A 22289-nucleotide genomic window follows, 5' to 3' on the forward strand; every position below is an offset into this window, starting at 1 on the left:
ATATTAACAGACAAAATAGTGGGTCAGATTTGATAAAATGGACTTTAACAAGGATAAATGCAAAGTTTGACACTTGGGTTCAAAAAATGAATTTCACTAGTATAAGATGTGTGAGATGTGGTAAAAGAGCAGTTTGACTTGAAGAAAGTCTTAAGTGGTATTAAAATAGGTATAGTACCTAGCATTGTATAGGTTATAAATACTGCTGTATTCTACTCTAGTTATACCGAATCTAAAATATTGTATTAGTCCCAGGTACCATATTTTAGGCAGCACACTGATAAGATGGGAATATCCAAAGCAGGGAAGTTTATAATGATAAAGGACATTAAGATCATATTATATGAGTAATCGTAGATGTTCAACCTGGAAAAAAAGATGATGAGGGGACAGGGATAATAATTGGCATCAAGTATTAGAAGGATTATAATGAGGAAAAGGGATTAGAACTGTTCTCTTTAGTCTCTAGAAGGTAGAACTAGGAATGATGGGTGAAAGCTGCAAAGAAACAAATTTAGGCTTGAGGACAGGAAAAATTTTCTAATAATCAGAGTGATTCAAAAGTAGAATGGGTTGCCTTGGGAAACAGTGGGATTCTCAAATCCCCCCTCACCCCCAATCAGCCTTGTATAAGGTTCCCACAAATAGCTTCCCCTTCTGAGTCCCAATGAAAATAAGAGTATATTGGTCTTTGGGAAATGGGGGGGGGGCAGTAGGACACTAAAAGAAAGGAAATGGAACAGAGGAGTAAGATACACAGTCTCACACTTCTAAAACAAGGACTCCTAGACTCTATTCTACTGTGTCTTAGCTCTCTCAAGAAGGTAAAGAACCCACATACTCACCTCATTAGCCACAGTCAAATTGCCATCCAGATCTCGAGGGGTTCCATCCTTACCCCCCTGAGAGAGTAAAGCTGGCCTGACCTCCTCACAACTGCTCAGCTTTGGAGTTTTCTTGCTCAGAATCCTGGCAATGCCCTCAGACTGGTGGTAACTTGCTGGGGAAAGAGGCTCTGGCTTTTTGGTGCACTCATCTCCCACTACTTCTTTCCGATCTGTCCCAGAAGTGGGACTCTGTGAGCGGCCACACACATTACGAAAAAACTCCTGTACGATACCATATTTGTGAGTCTCTGGTTTGGTGCGGGTCTCCTGGCTCCCTGGCTTCCAGATAGACTCGGTGCTCCCAGAGTGCTCTACTACATTGAACAAACTAGATAGTCCATCATTAATGTTGCTTAAGACTGGGCTGTCTCGGGTCGTAGTAGACCTGGCCCAAGCTGACCCATTTTGCTTACTCTGGTGAAGATTCCACAGACTTCGGTCCTTAGAGCTATCCAGTTTGGACACAGATCTCCTCTGAAGCTTTGGTGACCCATATTTGGGAGAACAACAAGGTCTTTCAATCCGAGAATGGACCTTCTCCAGTGAAGAAGATATCTGTTTGCTTCGAACAGATACTAGAGAAGAGCTACGGGGTGACCAGCTCTTGCCATGCAGGCTTCCCCGAGGCAGGTCAGTCTGAAGACCAATACTCACTGTCTGGATGGTCTGGGTGCCTACACTTGTCAGCCCTACAGTCTGGCTTGACATGCTTTTCACCTTCCTCTCCAGGGAGCCAGAGCGGATGGCCTGGCGGACACAGTTGGTGATTTCTTTCATGTCATCGCTCATGTTGCCTGACATCTCAAAGTCATGTAGGGCAGAGGGGAAATTGGGCACAGGAGCTGCAGAACTATTGACTGGGCTACTGTCCAAAAGTTCCCGGTGTTTGGAGAAGTTACACAGCCACCGGCCATATGTACTTTCAGCCAGGCCTTCTGACTCTGCTGACTCTTTGGGCTTGGCCATAGTAAAGAGGAAGCCAGGCTCAATGAGAATTTTTCCTTCTTTATTCTGGACCAGAGGGACCCCTAACCTACGGGCCACAGGTGGACTATAATAAATCCGGATGCCTGTCTTATCAGGAGCTGTGTAGCTCCTCTGCATCTGCTTCTGGGTACAATCCTGGTAGGCCAGGCTGCCTCTCCTATTGCAGTCTCTAGGGGAGAGCCCCAGCTTCTCCTTGGTCCCCTTTTCTGGACTGGTTTGCTCATTGTCCACAAAGGCAATTCTGGCAGGGTTCACTGTGGCAGTATCCATTAGGGTATTGGGAAGCAAGGAGGCAGCTGGAGAGGTCTTTTTGCCTCTGGAAGTTTCACTGACTATGTTGGCTGATTTGCCCGGAAGGTAAGGAGAACAGTCCAGTAAACTTTCAAACTCAGACATAGAAGAAACAGATTTGGTCCTGGTGGGAAAAGAAGATATGATGAGTACAAAACTTGGGCCCATAGAATAGAGACTGTTTACAGGTGGGAAGAGGCCATAGGATTATAAAACTACAATAAGAAGAGGAATCTCACAGATTGTTTCATACAAATGCATCACTTTGCAGATGTGGAAACTGAGGTCTTGCCTCAGGTAACTTGCCTAAGGTTAAACAAGGAGTAAGTAGCAGAGCCAGGATTTGAAGCCAGATCCTCTGCCTCAAGTACTCTTGCTACTGCATCAGGTACCATGTGCAAATGGGTGAGCATTTACTGCCTAGTATATTGAGGCCAAGTCCCTTAGTTTAGCATTTGAAGATCTCCATAATCTGAACTTACCCTATCTGTTAGCCTAATTTTTGTGCCTTCCTCCTGTCATATAAATGACATTTATATGGAGTTTTACATACATGATCTCGTTTAGGCCTCTGAACAACTGTGTGAAATAAGTGCTGTAGGTACTATTATCTTTATTTTATAGGTGAAGAAAACTAAGTCACAGAGAGGTTAAAATATCTGTACTTGTTCAGTAGGTAATAGAGATAAGATTTGAATCCAGTTCTTGCTGACTACAAGTCCAGCATTCTATCCACTCTGCCACACTGATTCTTATCCTCTATCAGTAAGCCATCCTATTTAGTGACTTCTACTTATGCCAGCCTCATTTCTTCCTCCATGCCTTTGCTTATGCTGTTGTTCGTTCCTATAGGGACTTTATTCCGTTCTCCCAGCTACCTATTCAAAGCCTACTTATTTTTATTTATTTATTTATTTTTTGCGGGGCAATGGGGGTTAAGCGACTTGCCCAGAGTCACACAGCTGGTAAGTGTCAAGTGCCTGAGGCCAGATTTGAATTTAGGTACTCCTGAATCCAGGGCTGGTGCTTTATCCACTTCGCCAGCTAGCTGCCCCTAGCCTACTTATTTTCAAGGCCTATCTCAAGGTTCAGTCCCCTGTTGGAAGCCTTTTGCCACCTTTCCAGCTCACACAATGTTTTCTGTCTCTCCGTATTCTCCATGAGGCTTAATGTTTATGCCAGGACCTCAAAGAGCCATTTGAAACTGCTTTGAAGACATATTATGCAGCTCTATCGTAATCCAAATATAGAATCAAATTAAACAATGTTCATGAAGGAAAAAACTATTTAGGATAGTTTTAGTGCAGAAGAATGAGTTCCATAAACCTAAAACAAACAGGCAGGATGAGTTAGAGAACACTTAACTATATACCATAGATTTTGGTGTCAGACGATTTTTGACTTAGCACTTACAACATTCTATTAACTATGAGCAAATTAAACTCTAAACTTAGGCACTGGGACAAAAAAATAGGTGGTTATATTATTTTTTTGCGGGGGGCAGAACAATAAGGGTTAAGTGACTTGCCCAGCATCACACAGCTTATAGGTGTCAAGTGTCTGAGGATGGATTTGAACTCAGGTCCTCCTGAATCCATGGCTGGTGCTTTATCCACTATGCCGCCTAGATGCCCACAGGTGGTTATAGTCTTGAAAAAATGAATTCCAAGACCTGCATGCTGCTTCCTTTGACCCCAAAATGGATAAAAGAGCATGACAGGGAACAAAGTAAAGAGGAACCTCATTTCCCTTTCTATCAAAGGCCTCTCTCATTTAAAAAAATAAAATTTTTTAAAAAGCACGAAGATTTCTGACTTCACTAGGTTCCAGGATGACTCTTGGATAAGAGGACTGCATATCATGTATAGCATATGAAGCCTCAAAAGGAAGGTATGGTTTGGAGGCTAAGGGGTAGGTGGTCAGAGCAGAACAAACCCCAGGGGGCCCAGGTCACCTAACCTTTTTAAGTTGGTTCCATTGGCATCAACTTCAGAAATGGTTTCTTTGTCATGTATCTTCTCACTGAGAGTCTGAAGGAGGAGAGGAACACTATGGGTTAGTCACCATGGCAGAAGGGAGATGTGAAATGATAAATACAACATGAATGAACACAGAGCTTTCCTCTGTGACCTCAAAGCACTTTCCCAAGATGATAGCTTTAGAACTGAAGGCCATCTAGTTCAATCTCCTTATTTTATAAATGAGGAAACTGAGACCCTGGGAGCTTAAATGACTTGCCCAGGGTCACGCAGAAAACAAACATTAGAAATCTCATTAGAGATTTGAACCTAGGTCCTCTGACTCCATTGGCTCAAAACACCAATGTCTGAGATTAGCTTGATGCAAAAATTCCTTTCATTTCTACAGCAACTTGATACTTTTTAGTGCACTTTCACATATTGTAGAGAACTGCATCCTCATTACAATACCAGGGGGTGGAAGGGTGGGGATTATCTCGATTTGGCATGTGGGAAAATAGGGGCTTAGATTAATTTGCCTAAGGTCACACAGTGTTTGATTATCCCCATTTGACATTTAGAATTTTATTTTCCCAAATTACATGTAAAATTTTGACATCAATTAAAAAAAACAACTTTGTGTTCCAAATTCTCATTCCCCCCTCCAAGAAGTCAAGCAATTCAATATAAGCTATCATACAAAGTCATACAAAACAATCCCCATTTGACAGAAAAGCAAACTGATGTCCAGAACAGGTTAGATGTGTAAGAACACACAAAAAGGAGGCATAAGAAATCAGGTCTTGTGACTTCCAACTTTTTCCACTTATCTACTACCCAGCTTCATTGTGGCTAATAAAGGCATTATAACAAAGCCTAACATTGCTTAAGCTGAAAGACTTTCCCATGTTAACAATTAATGGAAAAGATGTGGAGGTTTGCCTTTTTTCTACGGAGGCTAGATATTTTCACATTTAATTATAAAACAGATGATGATAATGATAAAACATGTACTTACTTTGCTAGGCTATTGTGAAGAAAATTGTTAGGTATAAGGTACTATATAAATGTTATCTATTGTTGTTGCAATAATCAACATCATGGGTTTATTGTAAGGAAATCTCTCTTTAAAGTACTATATACATGTAGTTTACTATTAAAAAATGATGAGCAGGATGCTATCAGAAAAACCTGGAAAGACTTACATGAGCTGATGCAAAGTGAAATGTACTGTATACAAAATAATAGCAATATTGTAAGATGATCTGCTATAAATGACTTAGTTATTTTCAGCAATACAATGATCCAAGACAACTCTGAAGGACTTATGAAAAATGCATTCCATCTACAGAGAAAGAACTGATGGTATCTAAATACAGATTGAAGCATAACTTTTTGTTAATTCCTTTTTCTAAAGTTTTTTGTTTTGTCTGTTTTCTTTCACAACCTGATTAATGTAGAAATGTTTTACATGACTACACATGTATAACTTATATTGAATTGCTTGAGTTCTTAAAGGAAGGAGGGAGAGAAGAGAATTTGGAACACACAAATTTTTAAATGGATGTTAAAATTGTTTTTACATGTAATTTGGGAAAAATAAATTCTAAATAAAATTTAAAAATAAAAATAAACAAATCCCTCATATTCAAGGTGAAGAAACTGTAGCTGAGGGTTTATTGACTTATCCAAGGGATTTGAACTAAGATCCTGCACCAAATCCTTATTCTAAGACTCAATGTGAAACCTTGAATGTCTCCTTCAAGACATTGGGATGTGCTTTAGGCAGCTAAATATGATTGATGATGGTAGTAGGTTGGGGTACCCACAGCAGTGCCAAGTATGGTCAGGATGGAGGGGAGCAAATATCCTAGGAAATGGATTTTTCTTTGGTCTCCTCCCTGCTTTTTTTTTTTTTTTTTTTTGGTGAGGCAATTGGGGTTGTGACTTGCCCAGGGTTACACAGCTAGTATGTGTTAAGTGGCTGAGGCTGGATTTGAACTCAGGTCCTCCTGACTCCAGGGCCGGTGCTCTATCCACTGTGCCACCTAGCTGCCCCCTCCTCCCTGCTTTTTTCATGATCTGCTGCTTTAGCCAACCCTCTGACAAGTTAGCAACTTCTGTCTTCCTTACCCCCTGCTGGTAAGCTAGGAGATCTGGGTCATCACCTTGGCAAGTTGACCAGAGCAGCTGTTGCGGAAGCTCAACTCACCTCTTTCCAGCTACTGTCATGTTTTTCCATTTCAATGTGTTTCAAAGCCCAGGAATCAGCTCCCTTCTGCAACTAGGTAACAGCAGAGAATGCAAAATTAGCCCTTTGTGGAAGCTTGAGGACAGAAACCCATTTGTCCTCATGATCTTTGATACTGACTGTAAGAGAAATTCTTCCCATTTATTTATAGGACAAGGGAAGTGTATGTATCCTTATATTTGTGTGGTATTTTACAAGTTCATAAATCAGTTGAATCTCACAATAACCCTGTGAAGGGAGGTAGTATAGGTATTATTTCTATTTGATAATTGAGAAAATGGTATCTTAGGTAAGGAAAGTGATTTGCTTTATGTACCTCACACAGCAGAAACCACACTTGAATCATGGTCTGTTGGTTCCACCATTCTAACTTCTTAGCAAGATTATTGGAGTTGGAGTCAGAAGATAATCAGTTTTAGTTTAAGTTTTGCCATTTACTACTTATATGACCTTAGGTATGACAGAATCTCAATGTTGGAAAGAACCTCAGAGACCACACAATCCAACCTGTTCCTGATTAAGAATTACCACTAGTCTAAACATCCCCTAGCAAGTGTTCATCAAATATTCTCTGGTAAATCACTTCATTGAATTTCAGCTTCCTTATATGTAAAAAGGTGAAGTGAGCAGAACCAGGAGAACATCGTAAATCCTAATAGCAATAATGAATGAGTTGGCTCTTCTCAGCAGTACAAAGATCTAAGACAATTCTGAAGAACCTATGATGAAAAATGCTATCTACTTCCAGAAAAAGAACTGGAGTCTGAATGCAGATCAAAGCATACTATTTTTTACTTTTTTCATTTTTTTGAGGGGGGGGTCTATATTTTCTTTCACAACATAACTAAGATGGAAATATGTTTTTCAATAACTGCACACATATAACATATCAAATGGATTGCCTTGTCAATGAAGGGGGAGGGGAAGGACAAAAAATTTGGAACCTAAAATTTTCCAAAAAGAATGTTAAAAATTGTCTTTACATGTAATTGAAAAAAAAGTTTTTAAAAGTGTTTATAAAGCACTATATGAATGTAGGTTGTTTTTACTATAAAGTCCCAGAGAGCAAGAAGTAAGGGAGGGTTAGACTATTATTGATAAGATCATAAATTTACACTTTTATCACCTTTTTCTTATTTTTCAGTGAACAAAAAATCTTTTTTTCTCACATGCAGCATGAAATATTTTAAATACATCTAAAACACTTTAATATCTTATTTTATTTGATTCCCAAATCAGTCCTATGAGGTATAGTGTTAATATCATTATTTAAAGATGAAGAAATAGATTTGTGAGTGCAGAAGTCAAGTGATTTGCCCAAGGTCACAAAACAAATGATTGGCAGGGTCAGGGCTACAACTCAGGTCTTCTAACTCTTAAGTCTGGTGCTCTAGCCACTTCATCCACACTATCTTTATGATAAACATGTGAGGACATGTTGTCTAAGGCCACCCTAGAGCTGATGTATTTTTTAAATAGCTTCAAGGGGAAAATATTGAGCTTTAAGGAAAGATAGGTGGGGAGAGAGCAAGTTCTCAACTTATGTACACTTAGGACTTCCGAGAAGCCCTGCTACCAAATGAAACAAGTCCCTGGCTCTCCCAAATCTCTTTCCAATTAGATCACAAGAATCTCTCTCAGGAGAAAGGGAACAGGTCTCAGATCTCTCTAGGGCAGAAGGAAGTGCAGAACAAGTTCTCAGGTGCTCCATTTTCTATGAAGCTTTCCCTGATAGCTCTTGTATCACTAAGCAGAGGGAAAAGGTTTGATATGTCTTCAAACTCTAGTCTCAGCACAACAGTGGGAGGAAGAAATTCCTGAAAGTAGCCATTTCTGTTTACTGAGTGGCAGTGTCATGTTGAGGAGAGAGCACTGGAGTTAGCAAAACCCAAGTTCAAATCTTGCCACAAATACTTACTAGCTGAGGGGAGATAAGGGCTTGGTGAGGGTGAGCCAGTGAAGATGGATACACAGGTAGGCAGCCAGATTGGCACAGCCCCAGTCTGGGGATTATTTGGATGCCAGGTTAGCTGATACTTATTTTTTTCCTAAAACCTTGGCTTTTGGTTCACAGTTCAGTTAAAAAACACACACCAAAAAAACCAAACAAAAAAAACCAAACCCAACCAACCCAAACTGGTGTGACTTCCTAACAAAGAGGAAATTGGACTCAATGTACAGAAAGACACATTTTAAGCCATGGTCCATGCAGGAATTTGTTTTGATTGACTGCGTATTTGTTACAAGGCTTTTTCTTTTTGTCAGTGGGGACTAAGAGAGAAAAATGTTGATTTAAAAAAATTAATTTTAAAACAAGAAAACTAGTGTGGTTTGCTCTTTTGATCATAGTTGAGTTCAGTTGAGTTTCCCAAGGAGTTAAAATGATCATGTGCACCTATTTATCTGTAGGTCTGCACATTTAAGTTTGTGGATCTTTCCATGTGGGCATCTGTGCATGCCAATCTCTATTATTTGAGGCTGTGTGCATAAATAGGAATATTTATGAATGTGTGTACACAGGGTTACTGAGTGTACCAGTCCACATTTTAAGTGTCAGAATGTATGTGTGAGTACATTTAGGCATGCTCTTGGGGGCAGGGAAGGTCTCCTTACCTGGCTTATTTTATTCTGTAGCTCCTTAACCTGCTGCTCAGCCTGCTGCTTCTCATCTTTGAATCTATCCAGCAGCTCTATCTTCTGTTGGTCCCAGTTCTTCTCACTGATCTGCAGCTGTTTGGTGAGGTCCATGACTGCACTGTAGGACTCAGCCAGGAGGTGCTGATGTTCCTCCCTTTCTCTTTTCAGGATGGCCTTCCAGTCAGGGAGGGCCCGCTCGCCCACTCCTTTCCCAGGTTTCAGCTCCAGCTGGCAAAACACAAGGCCTGACAGTTTGGGGAGAAGAACTGCAATTGGCCTAGCTCCCTCCCCAAGCCCTGGTCTCCTCTACAATCACAGGATGTGGGCTCCTAAAGACCACTCAATCCAGTCCCTCATTTTATAGCCATGGTTGGGGGGAAAGGCAACTGCAAGTGACTTGACACACTGCTTGTCAATGGCAAAGCAAAAATAAGATTTTGAACAGAACAAGGCCAATTCTGTCACTCAAGATGTTATAAATCTGAAAAGGCAATTTCCTTGCCTGCAATGGAAACAGATGGGCAATGGCTTTCTCCTCTTTGTAGCCATGGGCAACTGGGTCAGAGTAAAATAGGAGGGTAGGGAACAAGTCACTATACTTCAAATGTACTTTCATCCCTATATTTTATCATACAAAAAGTGGGGAGAGCCTAGACATAGGTTAGTTAGTTGAGAGACTATTACCTTCAGTCATTACCATCTTATGTAATTTAATTTAATCAACATTTGAAGTTGCTCTTTATGTCCACTACCAAATTCTCACATCCTCCTGAACTATTGGAATAATGTCCTAATCACTCTCTAGTGATCCTCCAGTGTGTTCTTCATGGGCAAGAAGAATCTTCCTTATGAGCACAACAATACACTGATCAAAACCCCTTTAGTAGCTCCCCATTGCCTGTAAAATAAAGTTCAAACTTTTTTTGCCTGGTATCCAAAACCCTCCAGTATAACACTTCCCTGGCTTTTTAGGATTATCTCATTTAATGACCGTTCCCCGCAAGTGAATGGATCATCATTCTCCAGACATGATTCTATTTTCTGACCTCTGTACTTTTGCTCAAATGGAAAAATTCTCCCGTTGGAATCTTACCCATCTTTCAAGACCTAGCTCAAATGCCCCTTCTTTATGGAGCTTTCTCTCATCTCTCATATCACCAGGTAGAGTCTGTAAAGAAAGGTCTCGGCACAGCACAGTGAGGGAAACCTCTGAGCATAGCAGCCATTTTCTTTCCCTACTTAAGTGGTAGATTGGTATCAAGAACAGACCACTGGAGTAAGAGTTAGGAAAAAATTCAGCTTCAACTCTTGCCTCCTATACTTACTACCTGTGTGACCCTGAACAAGTTACTAAACTTCTCGGGGCCTCAGTTTCTTCTTTTGTAAAAGAAGGGGATTGAACTTGACCTTTAAGGCCTTATTATCATCAATTCAGCAATGATTCTATGATTTAGAACAGTATGGAGTAATGGATACAGTGCTAGATTTGGAGTCAGAAGGACTTGGGTTCAAATCCTAACTCAGAAACTTAACATCGTTGAGCTTTGCTCCTTATTTGTAAAATGAGGATGTTGGATTTGGCTGCCAAGTTCCCTTTTAACTCTAAATCTGTCATCCTATGATCCTTTAACCCTCACATTTTTTTCTACCTCTTATAATATTAACTCACATTTAGATAGTGCCCTAATATTTATAAAGTACTTTCCTATGCACTTTTTTTCTTTTTTTTTTTTTTCAGGGCAATGAGGGTTAAGTGACTTGCTCAGGGTCACACAGCTAGTAAGTGTCAAGTGTCTGAGGCCGGATTTGAACTCAGATCCCCCTGAATTCAGGGCCAGTGCTTTATCCACTGTGCCATCTAGCTGCCCCCTCTATGCACTTTTAATATTCTAATTTACAATTATTCGTGCCCTTTATTAGACTATGAGTTCCATGAAGGCAGAGACTGTGTTCTAATTAAACTATAGGACCCCCAGCTCCTTTGGCTTCACAGAACCTCCTCCTGGCTGGTAGTCTGAGCCTGGTTCCACCCAGTCTCAACTGCTGAGCATGAACTCAATCCTTTTGTACTTTGGCTTCTGGTCTTCTTGACATTCATTTGATAATTTGACTGATTCCCTATGTTCCTGACTATTCCTGCTTGCTGCCCAAGTGTACTCACATAATCCAACAGATCCTAATCTTGGTTTTTCTGACCCTAGCCTAATTATCTGACACCTCCCTCCCTCTCTCCCTCTTTTGCTTCCCCATCTCCCACCAGTCCCTTCACAGAAGGGTTTGGTTTTGGCATTCCTGATCTCGCAATCAAGAGCTGAAATGAGCCCAATAGTAGCAGCTCAGCAAGAAGGGTCAGGGCTGTTTCCCTAGTCAGAACTCACTCTATTTGGTAGCTTTGGCTATGACATAGAGGAGAGAGAAAGTAGCAGCCAGTAGGGAGAGTTGGTCCATTTTTTTTCAGGAAAATGGGTGAATTTCCAGACAGAGTATAAATCCTTAGGCAGCCCAGGATGAGGCAAATCATTTCCACAAATATGTATCAAGCACCTCCTGTGTTACCATGTTCAGCAGAACACTGTGATAGGTGCTTGGGGAGACAGAAAGTTTAAATAAGACATAGTTCCTCTTCTCATGGGGCTCTAGTAGCAGTACTTGAAATGTACAGATAATTAATTACCAAAAATAATAATACATGATAAGTATATAAGTGCCCTCTCCGGTTGAAGTGAGGAAACACCTAGAAAGAACTGGGAAGGCTTTCTGGACAAGATGACATTTAAGTTGGGCTTTAAAGGAGAAACAGGAATTAGGTAGAAAGAGCTAGGCAGCTAATGGCCTCACCTGTGCCAGGTGACACTTGAGCTCAGTCTTTTCCATTTCCCAGGCAGACTTAGCCTTAGCAAACTGCTGCTGGAGCTCATTCATGCCCCGCCGCTCTTCCCGAAGCTCTCGGCACAGCTCTTTCAGGATGATCTTCATGTCTGCAAGAGTCTTCACGTACTCATTGGGCTGTAGGGTTATAAGATCAGAGATTTAGAGACCAGCTAGTTCCACCCCCTCATTTTAGAAATGAGAAAACTGAGCCGGAGAGAAGTTCAGTGATTTGCCCATGGTTCACAGAGGGAGTAAATGGCTGAGCCAGAGTCTGAACCCAGGGCCTCTGATTTTAAATCAAGTACTCTTTCTGCCACATCCCAGCAGAGGCAGAGTTGGAAATCTGGGACTTCTACCAACCCTTGGGTCTTATGTTGGACACTCTAAACTGTACCAGTGATATGCCAACCATCCCTTTGCCCAATCCCTGCCTGGCATCAGTCTAAAAGCCAGCTGTTTTCTGTAATACCAAAGATAATGCCACAATCAGTCTCAGGCCTGGGAGAGACGCCAGAGGGCACCTGGTCAGATAAGTCTGTGAGGAAATCTCTTCAACAACATCCTTCCAATTTATTCTCTGCTTGAAGACCTCCATCCTATCATATACCTTGTAGAAAAGAAGGAAAGGATTGTACATGGACCTTCAAATCTCCACTACATAGAGCTTTTCCCTCAATTATATAAATTCTTTTTCTAATTCTCTTTAATTATATGATTATAAATTCTTGTAATTTTCAAATCTGTCCTGTTTGTACAATTCCTTCTGACCTGTTCCTTCAGCCTTCTTTTCAACAGGCTAAAGAATCCCAGTTTCTTCAACCAATTCTAGCAGGGCATGGTCACCAGTCTGAGTATCTTGGTCACCCTTAGGACTTCTAGCCTTCTCATTAAAGTATCCATTACCTCCACTGTGGTTATTAGAAGCATCATAACATCAGGATATTGCCTAAGCTGAAGGACTTCCCCACATCAGACTGGATGTTCTAACACTTATTCTTGGAGTGTTGAAGTCAGAAGGAACCAGTTACCCTTGGACATTCCATTTTGTCAGTGTCCTTCCTACAGTGTGACACCCAGAAGGGAAAGTGGTGCTCTGACTGTGGCCTGATTACAGTGGAACTATCAGTTCTGAATGCTATTCTTTGTAGGGTACTAACCTTTTTGTATGTGGACATTTGGATTGCTGAAAGGGTCAGAAAAAGAACATTTCCATAAGGAACATGAGATCAGACTTAAAAGAAACACAGCCTCTCACTTAAAAAGGGAGAGACAGTCTATTCTGAGCATCAGAGAGGGAGGAGAGAGAGAGAGAGAGAGAGAGAGAGAGAGAGAGAGAGAGAGAGAGATGACGCTCCCCCTCAGATAAATGTTGAATTCAAGAGGACTACACAATGGCCCATCAGAAAGTTTGCATATGACTGTTTTTAGAGTTTTAAAGATTGTAACAGAAACTGTAATCAAATGTCTGTAGACTATGAGAAGATTATATAAGGATTGTTGCTGTCACATCTGATTAAAAGGAATTTTTGAGTCTCCAATCAAAGCTTAGACATAGGTCCTACTTATGAGGAGGCTTTGATTTGAGGTATCAGAACAGGGATAGGAAATGAAGAGATGGAGACAGAAGCAGGAAAGAAAGCTGAGCACAGGAAGAAACAGGGACAGGAGACAAAGGAGAAAATGAGAGGAGTTATATAGAAAAATACATAACCTAACAGGAACTGATCAAAACTAACAGGCAGGGGCAGCTAGGTGGCACAGTGGATAGAGCACCAGCCCTGGATTCAGGAGGACCTGAGTTCAAATCTGGCCTCAGACCCTTGACACTTACTAGCTATGTGACCCTGGGCAAGTCATTTAACCCCAATTGCCTCACCAAAAACAAACATAACAGCTATTTTGCTGTTATCCACGTTGATTGAAAGAAAGGGACTGATTTGCTGAGAACTGAGTGGCTGGAATATGGCATTATTGGCCAGATAATTTCTCAGGTCACTATTGGCTCTAAAATCTATAAGCCTATGAACCAACTACATAAGAATAGGCTAAGGGCACTAAGCCCAAAGAAGAGAAAACTTAGGGGAAGGGGAAATATGATTACTATCTTAAAGTATTTGGACTGTCATGTGGAAAATAGAATTGTATACCAAAAGAAGAGATAAGAAAATATACCTCCTTCCCTTCTTTGGAGAGGTGGGGGACTATGACTGTGGAGCATTGCATATATTGTTAGTCACTTCATGTATTGGTTAGTTTTATGGACCTGCCTTTTTCCCCCCTTCCTTTTTCCTTATTATTTTTTGTTACAAAATTCTCCGGTTATGGGAAAGGTGAGAGATATGTAATGAAAAACAAAACTATATATATATATATATATATTTGGTGAGGCAATTGGGGTTAAGTGACTTGCCCAGGGTGACACAGCTAGTACATGTCAAATGTCTGAGGCTAGATTTGAACTCAGGTCCTCCTCACTCCAGGACCAGTGCTTTATCCACTGTGCCACCTAGTTGCCCCTAAAACAATATTTTTAAAAAGTTTAATTTATTCTGTTTGGTCCACAAGGAAGAACTGGGAGCAGTGGGAGGAAGCCACAGAGTCATTCAATTCAGTAGAAGTCAAATTTTTCTGCAAACTATACCATACCAGAAGTGGAATGGGCTAAGTAATGAAAGCTAGCACTGATATAGCACTTTAAGGATTGCTAAGAACTATAGAAATATTATTTCATTTTATCTCCACAAGAACCCTAAGAGGTAGATGCTACTACCTCTGTTTTACAGATGGGAAACTGAGGCAGACAGAAATTAAGTGATGTGTTCAGGGTTAAGCAGCTAGTAAGTATATGATTCTAGATTTGAACTTAAGTCTTCATGATTCTATATCCTACACTGCATCCACCTACCTGCCTTATCCCATCACTGGAGGTTGTTGAAGAGATTCCTCTACAGAACTAGATGGCCTCTTACAGCCTCCAGCCTTATGATTTTGTTTTTCTGTGATCCAACTAGGATCATACCAGGGTATTGTTGTCAGAGCAAATACTAGAATTCAGGCCTCTTAGAATCCTCTTTCTCATAGTCCACATTCAACATGGCCCTATGAAGAACACTCTGTTTTCCCCAAAGCTGATCCTGCTGGTCTTTTGGATGCTTTGCTTCACCTGCATTTGCTAACAGACAAATGTGTGGTCAGCACAAATATAGAAACAGTCTGGGTTACTCTCCTGAACCTTGAGTGATCTTGAATTATTTTCTCATGCCTCAGTCTGTGCTAGAGACCCCACTTCTCTGGGTGTAAGGTGGTATAAAACATTGGAATGAGCAAAATCAGAAGCCAAGACAATCTCATGTCTTTTCTTTCTTCTTCTTAAGAACTCTCTTTACTAAGAAATTGTAGCAGATACTGAGGGCCAGGACCTTTCAGGGAAACAGGAAATCTAGGCATTCCTTGTGTGTTGAAAAGCACCTAAGAGTCAGGACACCAGGGTTCTGGTTCTTGTTCTGTCATGAACTTGCTATATCACGTTGGATAAGATATAGGCAGATAGGTGAAGTCATGTGGATAGTTCCTTTGATTCAGAGTAAGGAAGACCAGAATTCAAATCCTGCCTTAGATCCTTTGCTGTGTGACCATAGGCAAGTCATTTAATCACTCTGGCCTTAGTTTCATCAACTGTACATAATAATAGCCAACATTTATCTAGTGCTTACTATGTATCCGATACTGTGCTAGGCCCTTTACAAATATCATCTCATTTGATCCTCATAACAACCATGGGAGGGAGGTGCTGTTATTATCCCCATTTTACAGATGAGGAAACTCAGGCAGACAGAGGTTAAGTGACTTGCCCAGGGTCAACACAGCTAGCAAGTGTTTGTGTCTGGATTTGAACTCAGGACTTCCTGACTCCAGGCCTGGCACTCTATCCACATTGCCACTTAACTACCTATAAAATAAGGATAAAAACAGTACGACTCCATAGGAGTTTTGTAAGGATCAAATAAGATAATTTTTGAAAAGCAGTTTGTAGAGGTAGCTAGGTGGCGCAGTGGATAGAGCACCAACCCTGGATTCAGGAGGACCTAAGTTCAAATATGGCCTCAGACACTTGACACTTACTAGCTGTGTGACCCTGGGCAAGTCACTTAACCCCAATTGCCTCACCAAAAAAAGAAAAGAAAGAAAAAAAAGAAAAAGAAAAGAAAAGCAGTTTGTAAACCTTAAAGCATTATTATAAAAGTTATCATCATCAACACATTCATTTTCTGGGCTCCTCATCTGTAAAATGAGGATAATAATTCCATTCCATATCAAAGAACTGTTGTCAAAATCAAATGATATTTGATGCAAAAGTGAAAAATAAAATCTAAAATGCCACACAAGGAGATATTAGCATATGATGATTATGTTCATCTATGGCTGATATTTTTATTTTCCTGTCTCTTAAATGTAAACATGGGAAGTCAGAGGACCATAGGAACACATATCTAGAGATCATCTTGTCCAACAACTTCAGTACTTGCTGAAGGTCACACAGGTAGTAAGGGGTCATCTTTTCTACCTACTTCCATTAAGATTGGGGATATTCTCTTTTAGCTAGTGGTCAACTTCTGTGGCCCTGCTTTAACAATGCCCAAGATCTCAATTGTATTTGATATATATTATTTTACTGATCCTTTCAACAACCCTTTGAGATAATTGTTATTATCACATTTTCTTTCTTTCTTTTTTTTTTTTTTAAGGCAATTGGGGTTAAGTGACTTGCCCAGGGTCACACAGCTAGTAAGTGTCTGAAGTGAGATTTGAACTCAGGTCCTTTTGATTCCAAGGCCAGTGCCCAATCCACTGCACCACCTAGCTGCCCCTTATTATCACATTTTCATACTGAGGTTCAAAGAGATCAAATGAATCCCTCCATATCAGAGGGATAAGTGAAAGACATGGCATTTGAAGCCTGGTCTCTCCTGACTTCAAAATCAGCCCTTTTCCCACTATACTTCCCTACCTCTTCCTCTCTATGGTCCCACCCACATGACCTGTATTGTATTACCATAAACACTCTCACAGATGGAAAGTTGAAAGGTATTTTAGGTTATCAAAACACAGATTCATCAAATACGAGTCTTTATTTTACAGCATAGAGAGGTTAAATATCTGCCTAGACTCACAGAGTCAACAAGTGTCTAAGGCAGAATTCAAAGCCAAGTCTTCCTAACTCCAGGTAGAGTGCTCTATTCACTACACTACTCACTCATCTTGAGTCAGACCTCTTTCTTTAGGAACCTTCATGTATGACTCTCATGTGTTCCTGATTCCATTTCCTGTTTGCTTCACTGCCATGTGCTCTCCCCTTAGAATGCCATCTTTGAATTTTGGACTGGACACTGATAATCTTACCCTGATTTTTCTCTTTGAAGGATGGCTTGGTTTTGATATTATATCCCCAGACTGCATCCAGACTCTGATACTTCCATTAACAGTAGCTATACAAAAAACAACAACAACAACAACAACAAAACCCCAAACCCCAGTAGCTACACAAGAAGGATTTGATTCTTTTCCTCAGGAACTGACAACTCACAGTGTTCTGTGTCCAGATGTCCCCCACACAGGACTTATTGTCAGAATGCTGGGGGTTTAGCTCTTCCTCTTCCATTAGTAGGTAGAGCTCCTTCATGCTGTTCACCTATTAAAGAAACACAACAGGTAAAACTGAAAATTTGTTGAATCTTTTTGGAGATCAGTATGTCAGGAGGTAATAAAATTTGTAAATATAATCATACTCTTTGCCTCAACATTTCCAATATGCCCTGAAAGCCCTTTTAAGAATAAAAAAAAGAGCTATCTGTTCTGACATGTTCATAGCAGCACTGCATTTAATTGCAAAAAATTGAAGGATCTCAGAGTATTCAAAGAGGGAATGGTTAAATTGTGACATATTAATGTAATCAAATGCTTCAATGAAATTAAGACTATAGGTATGAAGAATGCAAAGAAGTCTGAAAGACCTTTATAAAATAATGCAAAGCAAAAAAATCAAAATCAGAACAGAGCACACACTGTGAGCATATAAGAGGGGGAAAATAAGAATAATGGACAAAGGATCATTATAGAGATGTAGAAAAAGTGACTGAAAAGTTATTATACAAAAAATCTGAAAAGACCTTTATAAAATAATGAAAAGTGAAAACAGCCAAACCAGAACAGAAAACACACTATTTATGACTATGTAAAAGGAAAAATGAATGAGAATAAATGGATAAAGAATTCTCATGGAGACAGAAGGAATAACTGAAAAGCTATTATGAAACTTTATGAATTGAAATTAATTTACTTATCCTTTTTTGGTTAACTATGCCAATTCAATTCAGAGTTGGTTTAATTTACAATTCTATTTTAGTGGTTTGGAGCATTTGTTCATGTGGTTATAGATAGCTTGTGTTTCTTCCTTTAAAAGTTGCTTGTTTATATCCTTTGACCATTTATCAGTTGTCAAAATATAAATTGTCTATTTTATCTTTTGTGATCCTCTCTGTGCCTTGGTTGCACATAATCATCTGAAAGAATTTATTCCTCACCATTCTAATTTGTTTATGATGTAAATCTTTATATGCTAAGTCTTGTATCAATGTTTGAGTATATCTTGCTATATATGGTGTGAGATGTTGGTCTAAACCCAATTTCTGGATGATTTTGATTGAATAAGATGTAAAAAAATTTTTGTATGAACAAAGCCAATACACTTAAGATTAGGAAACAATTAACTGAGAGAAAATAATCTTTGCAGAAAGTTTCTCTGATAACAGTGTCATTTCCAAGACATAAGGAACTGATTCAAATTTATATGAATAAGAGACATTCCACATTTGATAAATGGTCAGAGTATGAAGTCAGTTTTCAGATACCCAAGCTATTTAACATCCACTTGAAAAAGTTGCTCTAAATCACTAATAATTAAAGAAATTCAAATTAAAACAACCCAGCTTCTACCTTATACACATCAAAATGGGAGAGATAACTAAAAAATGAAAATAACATGTTAGGGCTGCAGAAAAGCAGGAACATCAATGTAATGTTGGTAGAGCTGTCAGTTGATAGTTATTCTGGAAAGCAATTTGGAACTATGCTCCCAAAGTTAGTACATTGTACATACTTTCTGACCCTGAGATACCACTACTATGCCTATACTCCAAAGAAATTTTAAAAAGACTCATATGTATTAATATATTTATAAAAGTTATTTTGTAGCATTGAAGAACTGGAAATTAAATGGGTTCCCATCAATTATGGTATGTGAGTACTATTATCCCATAAGAAATGGTAAAAGGGGCAGTTTTAGTGAAACTTTGTATGAACTGATATAGTGAAGTGAGCAGAACTAGGAGAACAACTTATATAAGAACAATATTTTGAAACACCTAAGAATCCTGATTAAGGCAATGACCAATCAAGATTCCAGAGGACCCATGATTATATAATCTAATAGATCTGTTGCCTGACAGGTGATGTATTCAAGATACAAAATAAGACATACTAGTACAAGAATTACTCAATATAAGACTTTGTTCTGCTTGATTCTCCATATTTGTTAAAAGGATTTTTTTTTCTTTTCTAATGGGGAAAGGGAGTAGCAGGGAGAGAAAAATAAATGATTGTTCATTGAAAAGCTAAAAAAATGAGAAATTAATTTACTTAACTGTTAATAATTATTAAGCTAGTTTATTTGGTTATAACAATGTCAATATTAACTTCATAAAACATTTACTTAATAAAACCCCAAGATACCACTAGTTGACAAGGACAATATTCTTACCTAGGTCATAAAGATTTCCCCTCCATAATGAAACCACCATTGATATACAGCTGAGGCCTGCTCGAAAGACCAGCTACAACTGGCAATTCAGTCCTTTCAGGGTTAGAGTCTTTATATCACTGTTTCTTTTCTTTAGTTGCATGTAATAGGGAATAGAGCTTTCTATTTTCATTAATATGTTGGCATTTCATGGTAGTCTGTCTAAATAACATCCTGAATCAAATATCTAATTAAAAACTAAATGATGCTTCTAAAAAAAAATGGTAGACTCCCTTAGTTCCCCAATTCATTAGAACCATTATCTTATCTGTACAACTATTCCCTCTACCAACCAGTTGTTCAGTCATTTTTCATTTGTGTTCGACTCTCCATGACTCCATTTGGGGTTTTCTTGGCAGAGATACTGAAGTGGTTTGCCATCAATGAGATCATATCGCAACCTAGCCCTCTCATTCCCCACAGAAAATCTATCCATCTAATATGGTAGAGGCCTTCCTCTGTATCTTTTCATATTGGGAGTATAGTGGTGTGTCAATAAATGGTCTTGTCAAGGAGTACCAATGAAAGATAGCTATCAGTTATCCTTCATTAGTGCTACTTGAGAAGCCCATTTCCTTTTCTGAACATACATATCTTTGAAAGTTTGTATATTTTATGCCATGTTTTTCACATAGGTCATTGTCAATAGCATACTGTGTCTTGCTTAGACCATAGTCACTTAATAGAGTACCTTAAGTATCTCAAGTCACTGTTCATGGCACTGAGCTTCATTAAAAGATTTTGCTTTCCCAAGTTTTTGAAAAGAAACAATGGTATGGACTATAACCCTCAAAGTACTATATTTCTGATATAAGTGATCTTTCAAGCAGGTATTGATTCTTTATCAGTGGCACCCTCATTACAGATGCAGTCTTTAAGTAGAAAGATACCCCCAGGTAAGATACTGTCCTTTTTGCCTGGGATAAGAAGAGAACAGAGGGGCAGCTAGGTGGTGCAGTGGATAGAGCACCGGCCCTGGAATCAGGAGTACCTGAGTTCAAATCCGGCCTCAGACACTTAACACTTACTAGCTGTGTGACCTTGGGCAAGTCACTTAACCCCAATTGCCTCACTAAAAAAAAAAAGAAGAAGAAGAGAGCAGAAGGAAATTCAGATGGGGATAAAGATAATCAGAGTAATATCATATTCCTACATTAAAGTTAATATGTGCTTTAAAAAAACCCCAAATGCATGCAAGAGCTTGGTTCATGATTTATAATGTCATTTCTGTTCCTTATATATGAGGATATGTTCATATATGTTAATATTTGTCAAATTCATAATTTTTTGAAAATTAAAAAAATGAACTGGGTGAAGGGCAGTCAGGGTCAGGGCCCTGGCTAGATCAGACCAAAGGAACTTTGGATGGCTGTTTAAAAACAAAAACCTAGCCATTGATTTTCTGGAAAGCAAGGACGCCCTCATGTTAGGGTGAAGTACATTTTACCCAACCTAATCAAGTTATTTGTAAAATCACAAACAGCCCAGATGAAGAAAAGAAATAGAAAAGCAGAATCTGTAGCTTTATGTACAGACCTGAGCATATTACCTCTCTGATCAGAAATCTTCAATCTCTCTTGCCTGAATAAAGTTCAGAATCCTTTTCCTGTCATTCATTGCCATCTACAGTCTGGTGCCTGCTCTTATCTCACAACATTCCTCTCCACCCCCACCCCCCATATATTCTATTCACATTGCAAGCTGGATGACAGTGAAAATACTCCACACTCTCTCACTTTCAGACCTTTGTTTATGCCATGATCCTATGAACTAAGAACTACAGCTATTATCCCTTTTTTTTTGGTGAGGAAACTGAGCCAGAGGCTAATTTGTTCATGGACAGAATCAGAGGCAAAATGTGAAACCAGGTTTTCCATTATACCATGCTGCTTTTAACAGTATAGCTATTGGAGGAGGTGGGGGACAGGGAGGGAGGAAGAAAGAGAAAGAATAATCGCTAGTATTTATGTAGTACCTATTATGTACCAGGAACTATGCTGAGAGGCAGAGGCAGAGATAGAGAGAAAAGGGGGTGGGCAGGGAGAGGAAGAGACAGAGAGATGCGGGGGAGAGATAAACAGGAAGAGAAAGAAGGAAAAGAGTCAAAAAATAGAGGGAGGAGAGAGAGAGAGAGAGAATAGGAGAGATGGAAGAGAGAGAGAGAGAGAGAGAGAGAGAGAGAGAACATGCATGGATGTCTACAGCACCCCTCCAACCACTGAGTCCTATGAGCTCCAGGTCCTCCATACCTCTAGAAAGTCACCTCCCTCACTGGGTAAGATCTTGCCCTGTCTCCAGCGTTTGAGGAACCACTTAAGCTTCATGAAAAGCAGCAGGAAGTTCTGCTTGAACTGTTGGGATTCCTGTACCAGGAGGTTCTTCTCCTGGCTCCAGAACTTCTGCTCTAGCCTCCTCTGGAGGTTCACACTCTGCAGCTCAAACTCCCTCCGCAGCAGAGTCTTCTGTTGATCTTCCTTCAGCTGCAGAAACAAGCAGAAAAGTGATTAGCTCCTGTGGTGTCTCTTTGACCCTCCCAGGCCTTGCCTCATGTC

At 39.7% G+C, this 22289-nt stretch overlaps 1 protein-coding gene across 1 annotated transcript in view; it reads right to left on the reverse strand.

Annotated features, from left to right (window-relative positions):
• Nucleotides 1-22289, reverse strand: part of SOGA1 (suppressor of glucose, autophagy associated 1) — a 131421-nt gene that overhangs the window by 15386 nt on the left and 93746 nt on the right. Inside the window, 7 exon segments of the mRNA XM_043989423.1 lie at nucleotides 846-2289; nucleotides 4125-4195; nucleotides 6336-6407; nucleotides 8988-9239; nucleotides 11850-12017; nucleotides 17467-17571; nucleotides 21987-22217. Of these exon segments, the coding sequence (XP_043845358.1) occupies nucleotides 846-2289; nucleotides 4125-4195; nucleotides 6336-6407; nucleotides 8988-9239; nucleotides 11850-12017; nucleotides 17467-17571; nucleotides 21987-22217 (2343 nt within the window).

The sequence above is a fragment of the Dromiciops gliroides genome, chromosome 2 (genome assembly GCF_019393635.1).
Source record: "Dromiciops gliroides isolate mDroGli1 chromosome 2, mDroGli1.pri, whole genome shotgun sequence".
In the NCBI taxonomy this organism is placed as follows: Eukaryota; Metazoa; Chordata; class Mammalia; order Microbiotheria; family Microbiotheriidae; genus Dromiciops; species Dromiciops gliroides.